Raw genomic sequence first — 19141 nt, forward strand, 5'->3', positions numbered from 1 at the left:
GGAAGACGCTCCTGGTTCCTGGCTTCAGATCAGCTTCACTCTGGCTGTTGCGGTCATTTGAGGAGTGAACCAGTGGAATGGAAGACCTCTCTCTCTCTGACTCTACCTCTCTTTTTAACTCTGTCTTTTAAATAAATAATTCTTTAAAAAAAAAAAAACAAAGAAGGTTAAGGATGTAGAGATTCCTAATATTTGTCATGGGAGGCTTAAGATAACCTATTTTTTTAAAGACTTATTTCTTTGAAACAGAGAGAGGGAAAAACAGAGAGAGATATCTTCTGTTCTCTGGTTCACTCCCTAGATGGCCACAATGGCTATGGCTAGGCCATTGTGAAGCCAGGAGTTTCTTCCAGGTCTCTCACATGGGTGGCAGGGGGTCAAGTACTTAGACCATCTTCTGCTGTTTTCACAGGCCATTAGCAGGAGGCTAAGATAACCTACTCTTTAAACCAAAGGTTCTTAACTGGAGAAGGCTGTAGTGCCTTCAAAGAGTTTAGGAAATTTTGTTTATATGGGTACCTTATATGTGCATTGGGATCAGGGGAGTAGAATTTGTGCCTTTTCAAAAGGTAGGGTTTGTATTTGTCTTCTCTTTTTGAAAAAAAGATTTATTTATCTGAATGTTAGAATTAGAGAGAGAGAGGGGTCACAGAGAGATCTTCCATCTACTGATTCACTCCCCATATGACCTCAACAGCCAGGGCTGGGCCAAGCTGAAACCAGGAACCAGGAGACTCATCTGGGTCTCCCATGTGGGTGGCAGGGGCCCAAACACTTGGGTCATCTTCTGCTGCTTTTGCAAGGCTATTAGTAGGGAGCCGGATAGGAAATGGAACAGCTGGGACTGGCACTGTATAGGATGCATCATAGGTGGCAGCTTCACCTGCCACTTCATACTGCTGGGCCCTGGATCTGTATCTTAACAGTTAAAAATTATTTTTTTGTGAAGCAGAGAGAGACATTATGCTCACTTTCCAAATGTCCACAATGGCAGGGCTAGGCCAGGCTGAAGCTGAGAGCCAGGAACTCTATTCTATTCTCTGACATGGGTGGCAGGGGCCCAAGCATGGGACCATCTTCCATTGCCTTCCTAGGAATATTAGCAGGGAACTGGGTTGGAAACAGAGCAACCAGGACTTGAACCTGAACTCAGTATAGGATGCCAACATTGCAGGTGCTTCTGTAACCTGTGCCACAACTTTAGCCTCAAGAGGAAACTTTTTTTTTTTTTTTTGAAAGAGTTACACAAGAGAGAGGAGAGGCAGAGAGAGAGAGGTGTTCCATCTGATGGTTCACTCCCCAGTTGGCCACAACGGCTGGAGCTGCGCTGATCTGAAGCCAGGATCCAGGAGCTTCCTCCCCTTCAGGTCTCCCACGTGGGTGCAGGGGCCCAAGGACTTCGGCCATCTTCCATTGCTTTCTCAGGCGCCAGCAGAGAGCTGGATGGGAAGTGGAGCAGCCGGGGCTCGAGCCAGTGCCCATGTGGGAAGCTGATGCTTCAGGCCAGGGCGTTAATCCATAGTGCCAGCCCCTGGAAATTGTTTTTAAACACAACTCTTCCCCCACCCACATTCACATTACACTTAATTTACGCATATCAGAATTGGGGAGAGGGTATGAAAACACACTAGATTGTAAAGTTCTAGGGAGATGAGCATTTTTATATACATTTACTTATTTGTAATTGAGTACCACTGTTTTAGGCAATGAGAAGCTATCAAAAAGCTTTAGAAAAATCAAGGCCGGCACCTTGGGTCACTAGGCTAATCCTCCGCCTGTGGCACCAGCACTCTGGGTTCTAGTCCCAGTTTGGGTGCCGGTTCTGTCCCAGTTGCTCTTTTTTCAGTCCAGCTCTCTGCTGTGGCCCGGGAAGGTAGTGGAGGATGGCCCAAGTGCTTGGGCCCTGCACCTGCATGGGAGACCAGGAGGAAGCACCTGGCTCCTAGCTTCAGATCAGCGCTGTGCGCTGGCCGTAGCAGCCATTTGGGGGGTGAACCAACAGAAGGAAGACCTGTCTGTCTCTCTCTCACTGTCTAACTCTGCCTGTCCAAAAAAAAAAAAAAAAAAAATCAAGATACTAGTTAAATATAGATATAAAGAGACTTGATTGGGCAGGAGACACAAATGGAGGCAGGGAGACTAGCTACAAGGTTGTTCTTGTGTTCCTCAATTCTAAATAATTGGTATCTTACGGAGTGTTAATTTCTCTCCAGAGGAGAACATTTATTTAAGATTTCCATCATGAAAACAACTACTTAGAATATTATTATTACTTTAATAATTAAGCTACCCAACTTACTTGTGAGGGTAGCATTAGTCTAATGCCAAAACCAGTAAATAATCATCAAGTAGGAAAACTAAGCTAATTTCACTTATAAAATAGGTGTCTGGGACAGGTGTTTAACCTAGCAGTTAAAAGCAGTGCCTATCCTGGCTGTTCTACTTCTGATCTAGCTCCTGCTAATGGCGTGGGAAAAGTAGCAGGAAATGGCCCCAGTGTTTGGGCCCCTGCCACCCATGTGGGAGACCCAGATGAATCTCCTGGTTACGGTGTGGCCTAACCCTGGCCATTTTAGGCCTCTGGGGAGTGAACTGGTGGATGGAAGATCTGTCGCTCTTTCTCACTCTGTAACACTGATTTTCAAATAAATAAGTCTCTTTCTCTCTCTCTCTTTTAATCCATTTGAAAAAAAAAAACCCACAAAGTCATATGCTAGGTAAAATATATTTGAAATAGGGGCCGGCACTGCGGCATAATGGGAAAAGCCTCCATCTGCAGTGCTGGCATCCCATATGGACGCCAGTTCAAGTCCTGGCTGCTTTACTTCTGATCCAGCTACCTGCTAATGTGGCTAGGAATGCAGCAGAGAATGGCTGAAGTGCTTGGGCTGTTGCACCAATGTGGGAGACGCAGAAGAGGCTAGCCCAGCTCTGACCATGGGGCCGTTTGACGAGTGAACCAGTGGATGGAAGAGGTCTCTCTGTCTATACCTTTCTGTCTGTGACTTTCAAATAAAATAAATCTTAAAAAAAAAAAAAAGACAGCTTCATACTTATTAAATTGGCCAAGAGTATTAAGTTTGAGGATTTCACATGTTTGTAAGGATACTTGTTTCTCCACACTTTGTTCAGTATGTGATAAATCCTTCAGAACTTGTTTTTTCTATTTTTCAGCTACAAAAATTGTGCTAACACTGGCATGGGCATAGTGGTTAAAATGTGCTCATGCCAATACCCACCTTTGGATTTTGATTCCATCTTCTTACTATACAGATCCTGGGATGCAGCAGTGATGAGTGAAATATTTGGGTTGCTACCACCCATGTGGGAGACCTGGATTCGGTTCCAGGTTCCTGACTCCTAGCTTCAGCCTTGGCCCTGCCCCAGTCACTGCAGGCATTTGGGTAGTGAACCAGCAAATGAGTGTTCTCTCTTCTCTCTCCTCTCCTTGTCCCTTCCTTCTTCTTCTCTTCCCCCCTCTCCCCTTGTCTCTCCCACCTCCCCTCTCCCTCTCTTGTCTCCTCCTTTTCCCTCTTTTCTCTCCTCCCTCCTTACCCTCCACTCTTCTTCCTTCCCTTCTTTCTTCCCCTCTTCTCTCCCCCTCCCCTCCCCTCTTTTCTTCTTCCCTTCCCGCTCCTTCCTTCCCTCCCCTTCTCTCCCTTAAGTAAATAAGAACTTAAAAAACAAATGTGCTAATACTTTCTTACCTACTAGGAAATTATTATCATGAAGATAATCTGATTATCTGAGGTATCTGGTGTTGCAGAAAGTGTTATTCTGCAAAGTGTTGCAGAAGCGTGCTATTACTATCCGTATCTTACTGTTTAGGATTGGGCTAGGGAATCTCCACATTGGCTGTATGTTAGAATCACCAGAACTCTGGGCCCGCACCGCTCACTAGGCTAATCCTCTGCCTGCGGCACCGGCACCCCTGGTTCTAGTCCCAGTTGGGGTGCCGGATTCTGTCCCGGTTGCTCCTCTTCCAGTCCAGCTCTCTGCCGTGGCCCGGGAGTGCAGTGGAGGATGGCCCAGGTCCTTGGGCCCTGCACTCGCATGGGAGACCAGGAGGAAGCACTTGGATCCTGGCTTCGGATCGGTGCAATGCGCCGGCCATAGCAGCCATTTGGGAGGTGAACCAACGGAAAAGGAAGACCTTTCTCTCTGTTTCTCTCTAACTCTGCCTGTCAAAAAAAAAAAAAAAAAAAAAAGGAATCACCAGAACTCTAAATGTATAGGTAACTCTGCCCCCACCCTACTTCACTTAAATCAGAATTTCTGGTGGGTTCTACCTGTGAAGTAGTAGTTCCTGAAGTTCCCTAGGTGATTCTGTTAATACAGGCAGGGTTGAGAACCACCTGGAGAAAGGCTGCTTTGATTTGGCTCTTGGCTATGTTGCTTAACAGCCTTTTGAACCTGGGCAAATTACTTAATCTCACAGTAGAGTGACTTCACCTATAAAATGGTGATAATTTCATCTTAGTAGTAAAGAGTTGTAGGAGAAAGTTATATAATTCATTTGATGCACTTAGATTGGTGACTGACACATAATAAGATTTAGTAAATATTAGTTGTAATTGCTACTGTCTAGTTTTTAAATAGTTGTTTTTCACTCAACTAAATGCAAAGTTGTGCTACTAGGAGATGATCTGGAGCAACTGCAATGGACAGGCTCTGACACTTTTTCATTGTAAAGCATGTCTGTGAATTTATTTTGCTTATTTATTTTTCCTAATTTTCCTCTGCCACACCCAAGTGCAAATATCATGATTGCAGGGATGTTGCCTATATTTTTCACTACTATAACCCCAGTACTCAGTTGGTGCCAGATTTTTAGATGTGTTAAATAAGTGAATAAAAAATCTGTTATTGTCAGTGTTTTCTGACTGCTACATAGGATTGTAAATCATTACTTTCAAGTTAAAGGTTGTAAATGAGAATTACTGTTCTCAAGTGTGTATTTTGTTTGTTTCATAAACCAAGTTTTACTTTTTTTAATGCTTAGCAATCAAGCAAATTTGCCACTTAATTTTTCTTCTAAAATAGGGATTTTTTTTTGGTGTTGAAGGCTTCATGCTACAATATAACACATTTAATAACTCCTTTAAATTAACAAATAGATTTCAGGAACAAACAGCAAAGTATAGTGTAATTTCAGTACATTGTTCCCTTACAGGGTATTCATTAGTTTGGACATTTGGCATAGGAGTGCTTAAGATGCTGTCTGGAGCATCTGCATCCCAGGTCGGAGTGCCTAGGTTCAAGTCACAGCTCTGTTCCTGATGCCAACTTTCTTCCCTTACCCTGGGAAGCAACAGGTGATGGTTCAAACAAGTTCTAGTCTCCTGTCTTAGGCCTAATCAAGCTCTGGCTGTTGTGTACATTTGACAAGTGACCCAATGATGGAAATTGTCTGTCTCTGTCATCTCTGCCTTTCAAATAAAAAAAGAATTCATTAATTAGGGTAATGGAAGTAGAAATAGAAATCGATTCTAGGTGATTTGAAAGTGTAATTTAAGGGCCTGGCACTGTAGCATATTGGGTAGAGCTGCAACCTACATCCCATATGGGCACCGGTTCAAGTCAGAGCCACTTGTCTTCTGATCCAGCTCCCTGCTAATGTGCCTTGGAAAGCAGCGGAAGATGGCTCCTTGGGCCCCTGTACCCACGTGGGAGACTGGAAGAAGCTCCAGGCTTCTGGCTTCAGATTGGGTCAGCTTCAGCCATTGTGGCCCTTTGGGGAATGAACCAGTGAATGGAAGACACTGCCCCCTCGCTCTCTCTGCCTCTGCCTCTCTGTAATTCTGCCTTTCAAATAAATGAATCATCTTTTAAAAAATTAATTTAAGAATGTGACTTTAAAAAAATCTATTTGAAAGAGTTAGGGAGAGACAGCGATCTTCCATTTGCTAAATTACTCTCAAAATGGTCATAATGGCCAGGGCTAAGCCAAGCTGAAGCCAGGAGCTTCATCTGGTTCTTCTACATGGGTAGCAGGTGCCAGAACACCTCAGCCATTTTCTGCTGCATTCCCAGGCCATTTGCAGAGAGATAGATTGGAAGTAGAGCAGCTGGGACTTGAACCTGCACCCATATGGGATGCTGCATTGCAGGCAGCAGCTTTACCTGCTAAGCCACAACGCTGGCCCCAAGAATTTGACTTGTTTTGTGATATGTGCTCACTGTTATATTGGTATGTATCTTGGTTTTAGTTGTTTTTTTTTTTTTCTCCCTGTTGGTTATATGACCCTGGCAAATAATTTCCTTTCTTTGCCTTCAGTTTCCTTATTCAAAAAACTGTGAGGGTTAGACAAGACATTTCTAGTCTGATCTTTTATGAATAGTTAATTGTGATGTATTATGATCGTTGAGCCTCCAAATTTTATCTCTCCCATGATATTATGATTTCTTATTCAGTATCTTTTTAACTGTCACAGGTTTGTATGTACTATTGTAGTTCTTTTAAGTGAATCTTGCTGATGGTAGACATCATGACTTATACTGCTTTCAGGGTTATTTCATGATTTGAGTGTTAGATTTGTATGTTGCCCTGAGCTAAGATATAAACTGACTCATGGTCCTTATCTAGGAGATTCTTTGTCCAGAAAAGGAAGAATATCTGAGGAATATGGATAAAAATAATAGGTAGGATTCAGAGGGTCAGTGTCTGAAGATACTTGGACTATATTTCAGGAAAGGCTAGGGAGAGTTTAGATTTAAGGAGTCCTAGGCACTGCTTAAGGGATGTTGGTGTCCCAAATGGCAGCCTTAACCCACTGTCACAACACTCACCCTCCCAATCTTTCTGTTTTCACAGAGATTGCTATATTTTGAAGTTGGGACAGAATCAAAATATGTGCCCCCCCCCCAAAACACAGAATCATCTTTCTTTAATTTTACTTAAAAGTAGAAAGTCTTCTTTGTGTCCTCTTGAATTCCTTGAATTCTGATGGAAATTTACTTAATATAGTTATTGGTGATTTGCATAATTTGTTAGCCCAGATGCATCATACTGCATTTTTCGTTTTCTTCCTAGGCAGCAATCATTAGTAGAGTTCAATGTAGAATTGTGGCTTTGGATCTGCGAAGTCATGGTGAGTGAAGTTCTTAATTAGCCATTGACTCAGTGACATAGTACTGAGCAACTTTGAAAAGTCTTATGTGTTATAAATTTCAGTGTGGCCATAAAATAACCATCTATTCCATGTGGGTATTTTGGGAGAAGTCTTAGTTTCCTGTTTTTATGAATATTGTGTGATGTATATATACAAATTATTTTATGTATTTTTAGATGTGTGTATATTATATATTTTAATATGATATATATTTTTAAGCTAAGAAAATACCAAATTCTTTAAAAATATCAAATTCTTACGTTGTTGATGTGTAGGGAATGTGGGTATATTTTTACTAGGCTACTGTAATTATCTGTCATAGTGTATGTATTAGCCTTCTGTTACTTTAGTTAAAATACCAAAGAGAGGAGCTTTTTAGGAAGGAGGGAGGTTTATTTCAGCTTACAGTGTGGAGGTTCACAGTCTTTGATTGGGTGGATCTGTTAGTATGTCATCTGCTGAGGAAGGTTAACATGGTGAGCAAGGAAGCAGGGAGGGAGGGGGCAGGAAGGACGTTCATTTATATAACCTAACCTCTTGCCTTAACCTTGCCTTTTGAGGGCAAAACCCCAGTGACCTAAAGACCTCCCCCTAGACCCAGCTCCCAGATACCATAATTAGATCAAGTCTCCACTCTTAATTCATTAACATTAATCCATTAGCTGTTACCGTAGACTTAAGGGTCTTAACATCTGTTATTTGGGGGCACCAAATCCTGTTCAAACTGTAACAGAGTGGCTAATCATAAAGGTTTGTCTTGGTGTGGGAAATTGTCGCTAAACCCATCATGTAAAATTATAGATTTTATTGTCCAAAGGTGAGAGGTTTTTCAAAAATACTCTTGCTTTTGTAATTCTTACCTTTGGAAATTTAATTTTTTAACTGTTTACTTTTTAGGTGAAACAAAAGTCAAGAATTCTGAAGACCTGTCTGCAGAAACAATGGCAAAGTAAGTAACAAGTGTTATTTACTTGGCTCCCATCACTATTATAAATAATAATTTTTTTTTTTTTTTTGACAGGCAGAGTGGATAGTGAGAGAGAGAGAGACAGAGAGAAAGGTCTTCCTTTGCTGTTGGTTCACCCTCCAATGGCCGCCGCGGCCGGCGCGTTGCGGCCAGCGCACCGCACTGATCTGATGGCAGGAGCCAGGAGCCAGGTGCTTTTCCTGGTCTCCCCATGGGGTGCAGGGCCCAAGCACCTGGGCCATCCTCCACTGCACTCCCTGGCCACAGCAGAGGGCTGGCCTGGAAGAGGGGCAACCGGGACAGAATCCGGCGCCCCGACCGGGACTAGAACCCGGTGTGCCGGCGCCGCTAGGCGGAGGATTAGCCTAGTGAGCCGCGGCGCCGGCCTAAATAATAATTTTATCACTCCTGGTATAAATGTTGGATGATAATTTATGCAGAGAAAATTTTTTTTCTGTTCTCCCCTCTCCACTTTTGGTTTCTCCATACTATTTAATCTTGAAAGAAACCTTCCTTCCTTCCATTTATTTATTTATTTATTTGAAAGTCAGAGTTAGAGAGACAAGTGGAAGAGAGAGAGAGGTCTTCCATCTGCTGGATCACTCCTCAACTGGCTGCAACAGCCGGAGCTGCACCGATCTGAAGCCAGGAGCCAGGAGCTTCCTCTGGGTCTCCCATGCGGGTGCAGTGGCCCAAGGACTTGGGCCATCCTCTACTGCTATCCCAGGCCATAGCAGAGAGCTGGATTGGAAGTAGAGCAGCTGGGTCTCGAACAGGCACCCATATGGGATGCTGGTGCTTCAGGCCAGGGCATTAACCCGCCGCACAACAGTGCCAGCACCCATCTTTCTTTCTTTAAAGATATTTTATTTATATTTATTTATGTGAAAGGCAGAGTGACAAAGAGATCTTCCAGTCTGCTTGTTCACTCCCCAAATGCCTTCAGCAGGTGGGGTTGGGGCAGGCTGAAGCCAAGAGCCCGGAACTCCATCTGGGTTTCCCATGTGGATGGGAGGGACTCAAGTACTTGGGCCGTTATCTGCTGCCTCCCAGGTATATTAGTAGGAAGCTGGATGGAAATGGAGGTAGCACTCAGTCCTAGGCACTGCTTATGGCATGTGGGTGTCCCAAATGGTAGCTTAACCCACTGTACCACAACACTCACCCTCTCCATCTTTCTTAGTATATCCAATGTGATGGTCATCACATGAAGCACTTGAAAATTGTTCATGCACAGTTTAGCTTATATAGGCTTTTGAAAAGTTTTCTGTTGGTGTAGTTGAATATAATCTGCATATCTATCCAGAACCCATACTTGGAAAAATAGTTGTATGCAGGAGGCCTTGAAAGTATGTTTTTTTTTTTTTTTTTTTTTTTTTTGAGCAAAGATTAATTAATTTATTTGAAAGTTAGAGTTACACACACACACACACACATACAGGTCTTCCATCTGCTCATACACTCCATAGATGGCTGCAGTGGCCAGGGATGGGCTGGGCCCGAGCCAGGAGCTAGGAGCTTCATCTGGGTCTCCCACATGGATGGCAGGGAACCAAGCACTTGAGCCATCTTCCACTGACTTCCCAGCTTATTAGTAGGGAGCTGGATTGGATGTGGAGCAGCTGGGACACAAACTGGTTCCCATATGGGATGCTGGCATCACAGTACTGGCTCCTGAAATTATGTTCTTTAGATATCCTGCCTATGTTCTTTGTTCAGAGATATAGGTAGATGAGAACACAGTATTAAAGAATAACTGCTTACACATTGGGCCTCAAACCTGCTTATTCATCAGAATCACCTGAGAAGTTACTAAAAATACAAATGTCCTAGGCCAGACCTACTAAATTAAGACATTTATATTTTGATAAACCTCCATAAAGGAATCTATTGTAGCTAGTCCCATGATTGATGTTTGGGAACCACATACTTAAGTAAGAATAAACTCTCCTATGGTAGATGATCAGGTGACCGATCATAACCACGCTTAGCCTAGTGAGCCGCGGTGCCGGCCCATTTGGATATTTCTAACATCATTCGCAGGCCATACAAAATTATCAGCTTAAAAATTGGCCTACTATAGATTTATTGAATTTTAAGCCCTGCCTTGGTTGCCTCCATGCAGGGCCTGACCAAATAATTTCAGGGGCCTTAAATTACACATGGGCTGAATGTTACCCCAGCCCTGCTTTGAAGTTTGAATTTGTTGAACACATTACTCATAATTGTAGACTAGAACAAAAGCTAGTAAAAATTAGCTCCTGGCCGACGCCGCGACTCACTAGGCTAATCCTCCGCCTGCAGCACCGGCACCCCCGGTTCTAGTCCCAGTCGGGGCGCCGGATTCTGTCCTGGTTGCTCCTCTTCCAGTCCAGCTCTCTGCTGTGGCGCGGGAAGGCAGTGGAGGATGGCCCAAGTGCTTGGGTCCTGCACCCCATGGGAGACCAGGAGAAGCACCTGGCTCCTGGCTTCGGATCAGCGTAGCACGCCGGCCATGGCGGCCGTTTGGGGGATGAACCAACAGAAGGAAAACCTTTCTCTCTGTCTTTCTCTCTCACTGTCTAACTCTACCTGTAAAAAAAAAAAAAAAATTAGCTCCAGATACCTTTCTAGTTCCTCGAGCACTTAAATTTCTAAATGTCCTTCAAGCAACTAAAATTGTTACAATATGCACTGTAAATTGTAAATAACAGCTAAAATTTTTATAGTGCTTTACTCTTTCAGAGTAGTTTCACATTCACTTTTCAGTTAATCCTCAAAACATGTCTAAAAATTATTTTTTGGGCTAGCCCTGTGGCGTAGCAGGTAAAGCCGCTGCCTGCAGTGCCAGCATCCCATACGGGCACTGGTTCGAGGCTGGCTGCTCTACTTCCAATCCAGCCCTCTGCTATGGCCTGGGAAGGCAGTAGAAGATGGCCCAAGTCCTTAGGCCCCTGCACCTGTGTGGAAGACCCAGAAGAAGCTCCAGGCTAATGGCTTCGGATTGACCCAGCTCTGGCTGTTGCAGCCATTTGGGGAATGAACCAGCAAATGAAAGACTCTTTCTGTCTCTCTCATAAAAATTTTTCTGGGTCGGCATTGTGGCATAGTGGGTAAAGCTGCTGCCTACATCTAATGCCTGCATCCCATATTGGATTTGGGTGTCACAGACGCTCCACTTCTGATCTAGCTCCCTGCTGATGGCCTAAAAAAAGCAATGGAAGATAGCTCAAGGATTTGGGCCCCTGACACCCATGTAGGAGATCGGGAAAATACTCGTGGTTCCTCGCTTTACCCTGGCCCAGCACTGGTTGTCGTAGCTACCTGGGGAGTGGACCAGTGGATATAAGATCTACCTCTCTCTATCTCTGTCTCTCCCTTTCTGTGTAACTGATTTTCAAGTAAATACAGTTTTTTAAAATGTTAAAAAATTTTTTTAAATTATTTTTGTCTTTTAGATGAGAAAACTGAGGCATAGAACAACTAAATGATTTGTTCAGAGTTTCAAGCTTCAGTTCAAAATAAAGGAATGTGTTTATGTAACTGTACTAAATATGTAGAATGGCGAAAGTGTGATGTTAAGGAAAATCAGAAAATGGGAGTGCTGTTATCAGGAGAGCTAGGTGTATAGCTATCTGTATTGAGAGTTGTGGGCATGTTTGAGGTTTGCATAGGTACATTTGTAAGATGATCCAGTAGACCTTTACAGTCTCCCAGGACCATTTGTTAACTAAAGGAAGTAACCGGGGAAGAAAACAAGTTTTGTGGTACTGTCAGAGAGCAATCTCAGCTTTTGTTCCCTTCTCTTTGCAGAGATGTTGGCAATGTGGTTGAAGCCATGTATGGGGACCTTCCTCCTCCAATTATGCTGATTGGGCATAGCATGGGTGGTGCCATTGCAGTCCATACAGCATCATCCAACCTTGTGCCAAGTCTTCTGGGTCTGTGCATGATTGATGTTGTGGAAGGTAAGTTTTCTTTCTTTTTTTTTTTAACTTTTATTTAATGAATATAAATTTCCAAAGTACAGCTTATGGAGTACAATGGCTTCCCCCCCATACCTTCCCTCCCACCCGCAACCCTCCCCTTTCCTGCTCCCTCTCCCCTTCCATTGACATCAAGATTCATTTTCAATTCTCTTTATATACAGAAGATCAGTTTAGCATATATTAAGTAAAGATTTCAACAGTTTGCACCCACATAGAAACACAAAGTGAAAAATACTGTTTGAGTACTAGTTATAGCATTAAATCACACTGTACAGCACATTAAGGACAGAGATTCTACATGAGGAGTAAGTGCACAGTGACTCCTGTTATTGACTTAACAAATTGACACTCTTGTTTATGGCATCAGTAATCACCCTAGGCTCTTGTCATGAATTGCCAAGGCTAAGGAAGCCTTTTGAGTTCTCTGACTCTGATCATATTTAGGCAAGGTCGTAGTGAGAATGGAAGTTCTCTCCTCCCTTCAGAGAAAGGTACCTCCTTCTTTGATGACCTGTTCTTTCCACTGGGATCTCACTCCTAGAGATCTTTCATTTAGGTCATTTTTTTTGCCAGTGTCTTGGCTTTCCATGCCTGAAATACTCTCATGGGCTTTTCAGCCGGATTCACATGCCTTAAGGGCTGATTCTGAGGCCAGAGTGCTGTTTAGGACATCTGCTGTGTATCTCGCTTCCCATGTTGGATCGTTCTCTCCCTTTTTTATTCTATCAGTTAATATTTGCAGACACTAGTCTTGTTTATGTGATCCCTTTGACTCTTAGTCCTATCATTATGATCAATTGTGAACAGAAATTGATCACTTGGACTAGTGAGATGGCATTGGTACATGCCACCTTGATGGGATTGAATTGGAATCCCCTGGTATGTTTCTAACTCTACCGTTTGGGGCAAGTCAGCTTGAGCATGTCCCAAATTGCACATCTCTTCTCTCTCTTATTCCCACTCTTATATTTACCAGCAATCACTTTTTAGTTAAGTTTCAACACTTAAGAATAACTGTGTATTTATTACAGTATTCAACCAAAAGTATTAAGGTAAGTTTTCTTAGTGTTGAGTAAATCATAATCATTGACTTACATAGTAAATTATTACTATCTTGTTTTAGTTTATTGCCATTTTTACTTGAAATACCTCCCTCTGCCTTTATAATGTCTTTTAAGAATTTAAGTTATTTAATAATTTTTCCATGACATTAGAAGCTCTTCATTATTGCTCTTAATGATTGTATAATATTTCAGTTATATATATTGTCCCATAGTTCTGTTTAATCATTTAAAAAAGAAGCTTCCGTGTCTTTTATCACACTGCTGGCTATATTAGTCAGCCTTATTTATTATGGGGCCCTCCATATAAGTGAATACTGGGATGCAGAAATTATTGAGGACCATCTTACCAGGCTGGGTGTCAAATTAATCTGCATTTTCATAGAACTGTATCTGTCACTGGGGACAGCTATGTAGAGTTGACTCAGTAAGTGTAAATGCTCAGAATAAAATGCTGTGATTAAAATGTTTATTTAACATGTAGGTACAGCCATGGATGCACTTAATAGTATGCAAAATTTCTTACGTGGTCGCCCTAAAACCTTCAAGTCTTTGGAGAATGCTATTGAATGGAGGTAACTCACATCTGTGTTGTCTTTAATTTAAATGTTAAAGTGTAGTTTTCCCTTTTTGGGTCAGCTCAAGCACCAAGTTCAAAGAAATAGTAGTTGAATTTTCAAGTTTTAATATAGTGGCATGTGAAGAAACATTTATGTAAACAGTAGAATTTCAGACTGCTCGGTTATCTAGAACTGATCTTTTTTCAAGTGTAGTACAGTGTCCTAAATTCATAGCAATGATGGATCATCTGTTTCTGTTTCTCTTTGAAGAGAGAGGGAACTCACTGGACTAGGTGCTATCTTACATCTCTTCCATCTATGAGGCATGATGGTTCTGGGTTACTTCCTGTGTTCCACATAAAATGATGGAGAAACAGAATGGGTATAGAATTCACACTTTAGCATCTGTTTGGGCTTTGGTACATTGTTTTGCTATGATTTATACTTATATAAAAGCTTTTCAGTCATGAATTTATTCAGTAAATTATTTGATTAAATATTCTTTTTCTTAAAGGTTTATTTATTTGAAAGTCAGAGTTATACAGAGAGAGGAGAGGCAGAGAAAGAGGCAGAGGTCTCCCATCTGTTGGTTCACTTCCCAACTGGCCGCCATGGCCAGAGCTGCACCAGTCCAAAGCCAGGAGCCAGGAGCTTCTTCCGGGTCTGCCACGTGGGTGCAGGGGCCCAAGGACTTGGGCCATCTTCTACTGCTTTCCCAGGCCATAACAGAGAGCTGGATGGGAAGTGGAGCAGCCGGGTCTCGAACTAGCGCCCATATGGGATGCCGGCGCTTCAGGCAAAGGGTGCTGCACCATAGCGCTGGCCCCTGAATAAATATTCTTTGAGTAAAATGCCATCCCTCTTCACTGATCAGTCTTGGGATAAAACATCTTGACCATCTGTCATTCTACTCATTCTTCAGAGATGACCTCCAACTCCCAGATAACTCCCTCAGTAAAACTGTCGGGACTTTACGTCTGTATTATATTGTTCTGCCTGCCCCTTAAGTCTTCAAATCCTCCTTTGAGGGATATTCTTACATTACTAATTTTCATTAGTGTCTGTCTTAATGTCCTTCCCGCATCATAAGAGCAGAAGCTGTTTTCTGTTTATTGTTCTCTTCTTGCATACTGCAGAGATCATACTGCTGGCTGAAGCGGGCATTACATATTTATTAGCTGAATCAGAGATATCAAGCAGAAAATTAGGACCTAGTAAATACACCCTAGGATTTTCCTAGGGCAGAGGGTTTCATGTCAGAATGTTTGATGAGGTTGCTTCTGCCACTCCTTGTTTACTGCTGTGACATAAAATTCTTGTTCTCTCAGAAGACCAGAGATCTCTATCTTGAGCTATCACAGCATTGAGAATGTAGTTGCTGCCAGCCTAGCTTGCACCACAGGTTGCCTGACCACTGCCCCAGTAATAACCAGTAAGGAAATTATCCCAGAATGGTTCAGTTATCTAAAGCCACCTGTTTTCCAAACTTTCAGAACTTATGCAGTGAACATTTTTTTCCCAGTACCTAAGCTGTGTCAGTGCCTGAGCAAAGAACTGGGAATGAATCAGGTACAGTTTCTAACATTAAAAATCAGGGGATACAAACAAGTAAAAACATGAACACAGCACAGGGAAGGAAGCACAGAGGCCACAAGAAATGGGTACACAATCTAGCCTGGGGATCCCGATAGTCTTTTTTCTTTTTTTTAGATTTATTTTATTTATTTGAAAGAGTTAGAGAGAGAGAGGTAGAGATAGAGAGGTCTTCCATCTTCTGGTTCACTCCTCAAATGGCTGTAGCAGCTGTAGCTGAGCTGATTCGAAGCCAGGAGCCTCTTCCAGGTCTCCCACATGGGTACAGGGGCCCCAGGACTTGGGCCATCCTCTGCTGCTTTCCCAGGCACATTATCAGGGAGCCAGATCGGAAGTGGAGCAACAGGGACTTGAACGAGCACCTATATGGGATGCTGGTGCTGCAGCTGGGACTTGAACTGGCATCCATATGGATGCCTGCTATGCCACGGCGCTGGCCCCAGAAATAGATTCTTGATTCTAGTGCCTGATACAGAATAGGATAGGATTCTCTTTGTTAAATGTTAAGGTGTTCTGGATTCTATGTGAGTTACTAATTCTTAGAACCTACTTCCTGAGCTTGAGATTCAGAAAGAATACTATGAGATATTTAGTAATTTTATTTTGAACACCACTGAATATCTGAATCAGGGTTATAACTCAAGGCCATTTGGCTGTTCCAGTTTGAAAAGAGAAGTTGAAATACAAGGCCAACAATTACTGCTTTTCCTCTCTTGATCTTCTTAATAGAACAGTAGAGTATAGTCATTAAGAACCTGGACTTTAAAGTTGGACATACAGTGACTTGCATCTTGGCTCCACAATTCTGGCTACTTAGAGAAAAATAGAATAAGGAGAAGTGGAGAGTGGGGTAATGATGGAAGGGGGAAATTGATTGGGAGACTATTGTAGTAATGTAGGAAAGTAATGATGGCAAATATAGATTAGGATGGCAAAAGACTAGGAAGTAATATGGTCAGATTTGATACAGGTTTTGAAGGTAGAACTGACAGGACTGATTTTTGGATTGGATATAGATAGAGGGCACAGAGGGGGAATTCACTGAAGACTTGTAGGGTTTTAGCCCAAGCACTTGGGTTAGTGGTGGAGACAGAGATTTTTTTTTTAACTTTTATTTAATGAATATAGATTTCCAAAGTACAGCTTATGGACTACATTGGCTCCCGCCCACCCCCCGATGACTTCCCTCCCACCCGCAACCCTCCCCTTTCCCGCTCCCTCTCCCCTTCCATTGACATCAAGATTCATTTTCAATTTTCTATATATACAGAAGATCAGTTTAGTATACATTAAGTAAATATTTCAACAGTTTGCACCCACATAGAAACACAAGGTGAAAAATACTGTTTGAGTACTCGTTATAGCATTAAATCACACTGTACAGCACATTAAGGACAGAGATCCTACATGAGGAGTAAGTGCACAGTGACTCCTGTTGTTGACTTTACAAATTGACACTCCTGTTTATGGCATCAGTAATCTCCCTATGCTCCAGTCATGAGTTGCCAAGGCTAAGGAAGCCTTTTGAGTTCTCCGACTCTTATCTTATTTAGACAAGGTCATAGTCAAAGTGGAAGTTCTCTCCTCCCTTCAAAGAAAGGTACCTCCTTCTTTGAAGACCTGTTCTTTCCACTGGGATCTCACTCCTAGAGATCTTTCATTTAGGTGTGTGGTTTGGTTTGTTGTTGTTGTTGTTGTTGTTTTGCCAGAGTGTCTTGGCTTTCCATGCCTGAAATACTCTCATGGGCTTTTCAGCCGGATTCACATGCCTTAAGGGCTGATTCTGAGGCCAGAGTGCTGTTTAGGACATCTGCCATTCTATGAGTCTGCTGTGTATCTGGCTTCCCATGTTGGATCGCTCTCCCCTTTATTTATTCTATCGGTTAGTATTAGTAGGCACTAGACTTGTTTATGTGATCCCTTTGACTCTTAGTCCTATCATTATGATCAATTGTGAACAGAAATTGATCACTTGGACTAGTGAGATGGCATTGGTACATGCCACCTTGATGGGATTGAATTGGAATCCCCTGGTATGTTTCTAACTCTACCGTTTGGGGCAAGTCAGCTTGAGCATGTCCCAAATTGTACAGAGACAGAGATATTTGATAGCAAATAAGAGGCAGCGAATTAGGAGTTTTATTTGGACAAACTTAAGTGTTTATCACACATCTAAGTGGAACTGTAAAGAGGAGGTTATAAAGACTAGGTAAAAGAGATGGATAAACTGGAGAATCATCATCACATAGATTATGTTTAAAGCTGTGAATTTGAATGCAGTTACTTAGGGATTTGATTTTGATTGGAAAAAGATCCAGGAACTAATCCTTGGGATATTTCACAAATTTTGAGCTTGTGAAGAGGAAGATCCCACAGAGGAAACTGAAAAGTCACAGTTAGTGAGATAGAAGGAAAACCAGGAGAGGTCAGCCACTGTTTGTAGGAGGAAGAGAGCAACTGTTCTGAAGGCTGCTAAGGGATCTTGGGAGATGAGGACCAGGAAATGGGATAGAAGCGATGTTGACAAAAGAAGTCCCAGAACATAAGTAGGAGATAAAAACCTGACAGAAGTTGGGGAAAGAATTTTTCTTTCTTTCTTTCTTTTTTAAATATTTATTTATTTATTTGAAAGAGTTATAGAGAAGCAGAGGCATTGAGAGAGAGGTCTTCCATTCACTGGTTCACTCCTCAAATGGCTGCAACAGCTGAAACTAGGCCAATCCAAAGCCAGGAGCTGCAAGGCTCTTCTGGCTCTCCCATGTGGGTGCAAGGGCCCAAGCACTTGGGCCATCTTCTATGGCTTTCCCAGGCCATAGCAGAGAGCTGGATTGGAAATAGTGCAGCCAGGACTCAAACCAGCGCCCATTTGGGATGCCAGCACTGCAGGCAATGGCTTTACCTGCTATGCCACAGCACTGACCCCAAGAATTTCCTTAGAGTTACAAAATAGAGAAAGATAACTTTTTTGAGGAATTTTGCTTTATAGCAGAGCAGAGAAATTAGAAGCTAGTATTGAATGTGGTGTTGGGAATTTTTTTAAGGGCTAGAGATACTTATGTTACCCAGTAGAGAAAATAATAATGAGCCAGAAGAGATGATAACTGAAGGAAACATTATCCTTTCAAAAATAAGAGGAATGGGAGCCAGTTACCCAAGGTTGACCTGACTAGGAACAGAGATATTAAACAGCCATCAATGCACAGAATATGATTAGAAGTACAGTGGATTTGTAGATTCAGTTGGTAGTAAAAGGATTAATATTTCTGATTGCTTCTGCTTTACATTTAATGAAAGAAATTAATGCTATCATCTAAGGGGATGGTTTTACATTTTTACATGATTTTTAAGCTTAAAACTAATACTTAATGTGTTTTCTTGGTGGTATGCTTCAAGCAGTCTTTTCCTGTCCCCACAGGACATACGGTCATTTTGCCTTGCCCTTAAATGTACTTAGGTAGATAAATATCTATTCCAGTAGTCTAAGCTTTATGACATTATCTATGTATCTTAGTTCTGTGCTACTTAAACAGATTACCACACACTAGCTGACAACCAATAAAAATATATTTAATTCATGGTTCTGGAGATTGGGAAATCCAAAATTAAGTAGCTCACATCTGGTGAGGGCCTTCTAGTTGTATCCCATAACATGGTGGCAGAGAGCATCACATAGAAAGAACAAGAGCAAGAGAGCGCCAAACTGGATTTTATAATGAACCCACTCTTACAGTAAGGACATTAATCTATTAGTGAGAGCAGAGCCCAGCCCTCCTGACCTAATCTCTTCTTAAAGTTTCTACTTCTTGATGCTGTTGTATTTGGGGATTGTGGTTCCAACACGTGATCTTTGGGGAGCACATTGAAAACATAGCATCATGCT

General features: G+C 42.2%; 1 protein-coding gene across 3 annotated transcripts in view; it reads left to right on the forward strand.

Annotated features, from left to right (window-relative positions):
- Positions 1 to 19141, forward strand: part of PPME1 (protein phosphatase methylesterase 1) — an 80397-nt gene that overhangs the window by 34883 nt on the left and 26373 nt on the right. For all 3 annotated transcript variants that reach the window (XM_070075305.2, XM_089330776.1, XM_089330786.1), the window contains exons 4-7: positions 7034 to 7091; positions 8010 to 8061; positions 11872 to 12026; positions 13593 to 13683. In XM_070075305.2, coding sequence (XP_069931406.1) covers positions 7034 to 7091; positions 8010 to 8061; positions 11872 to 12026; positions 13593 to 13683 — 356 coding nt within the window. The remainder of the gene's footprint in view (positions 1 to 7033; positions 7092 to 8009; positions 8062 to 11871; positions 12027 to 13592; positions 13684 to 19141) is intronic.

The sequence above is a fragment of the Oryctolagus cuniculus genome, chromosome 1, assembly GCF_051225735.1.
Source record: "Oryctolagus cuniculus isolate XC-2025 breed Fujian yellow rabbit chromosome 1, ASM5122573v1, whole genome shotgun sequence".
Lineage (NCBI taxonomy): Eukaryota > Metazoa > Chordata > Mammalia > Lagomorpha > Leporidae > Oryctolagus > Oryctolagus cuniculus.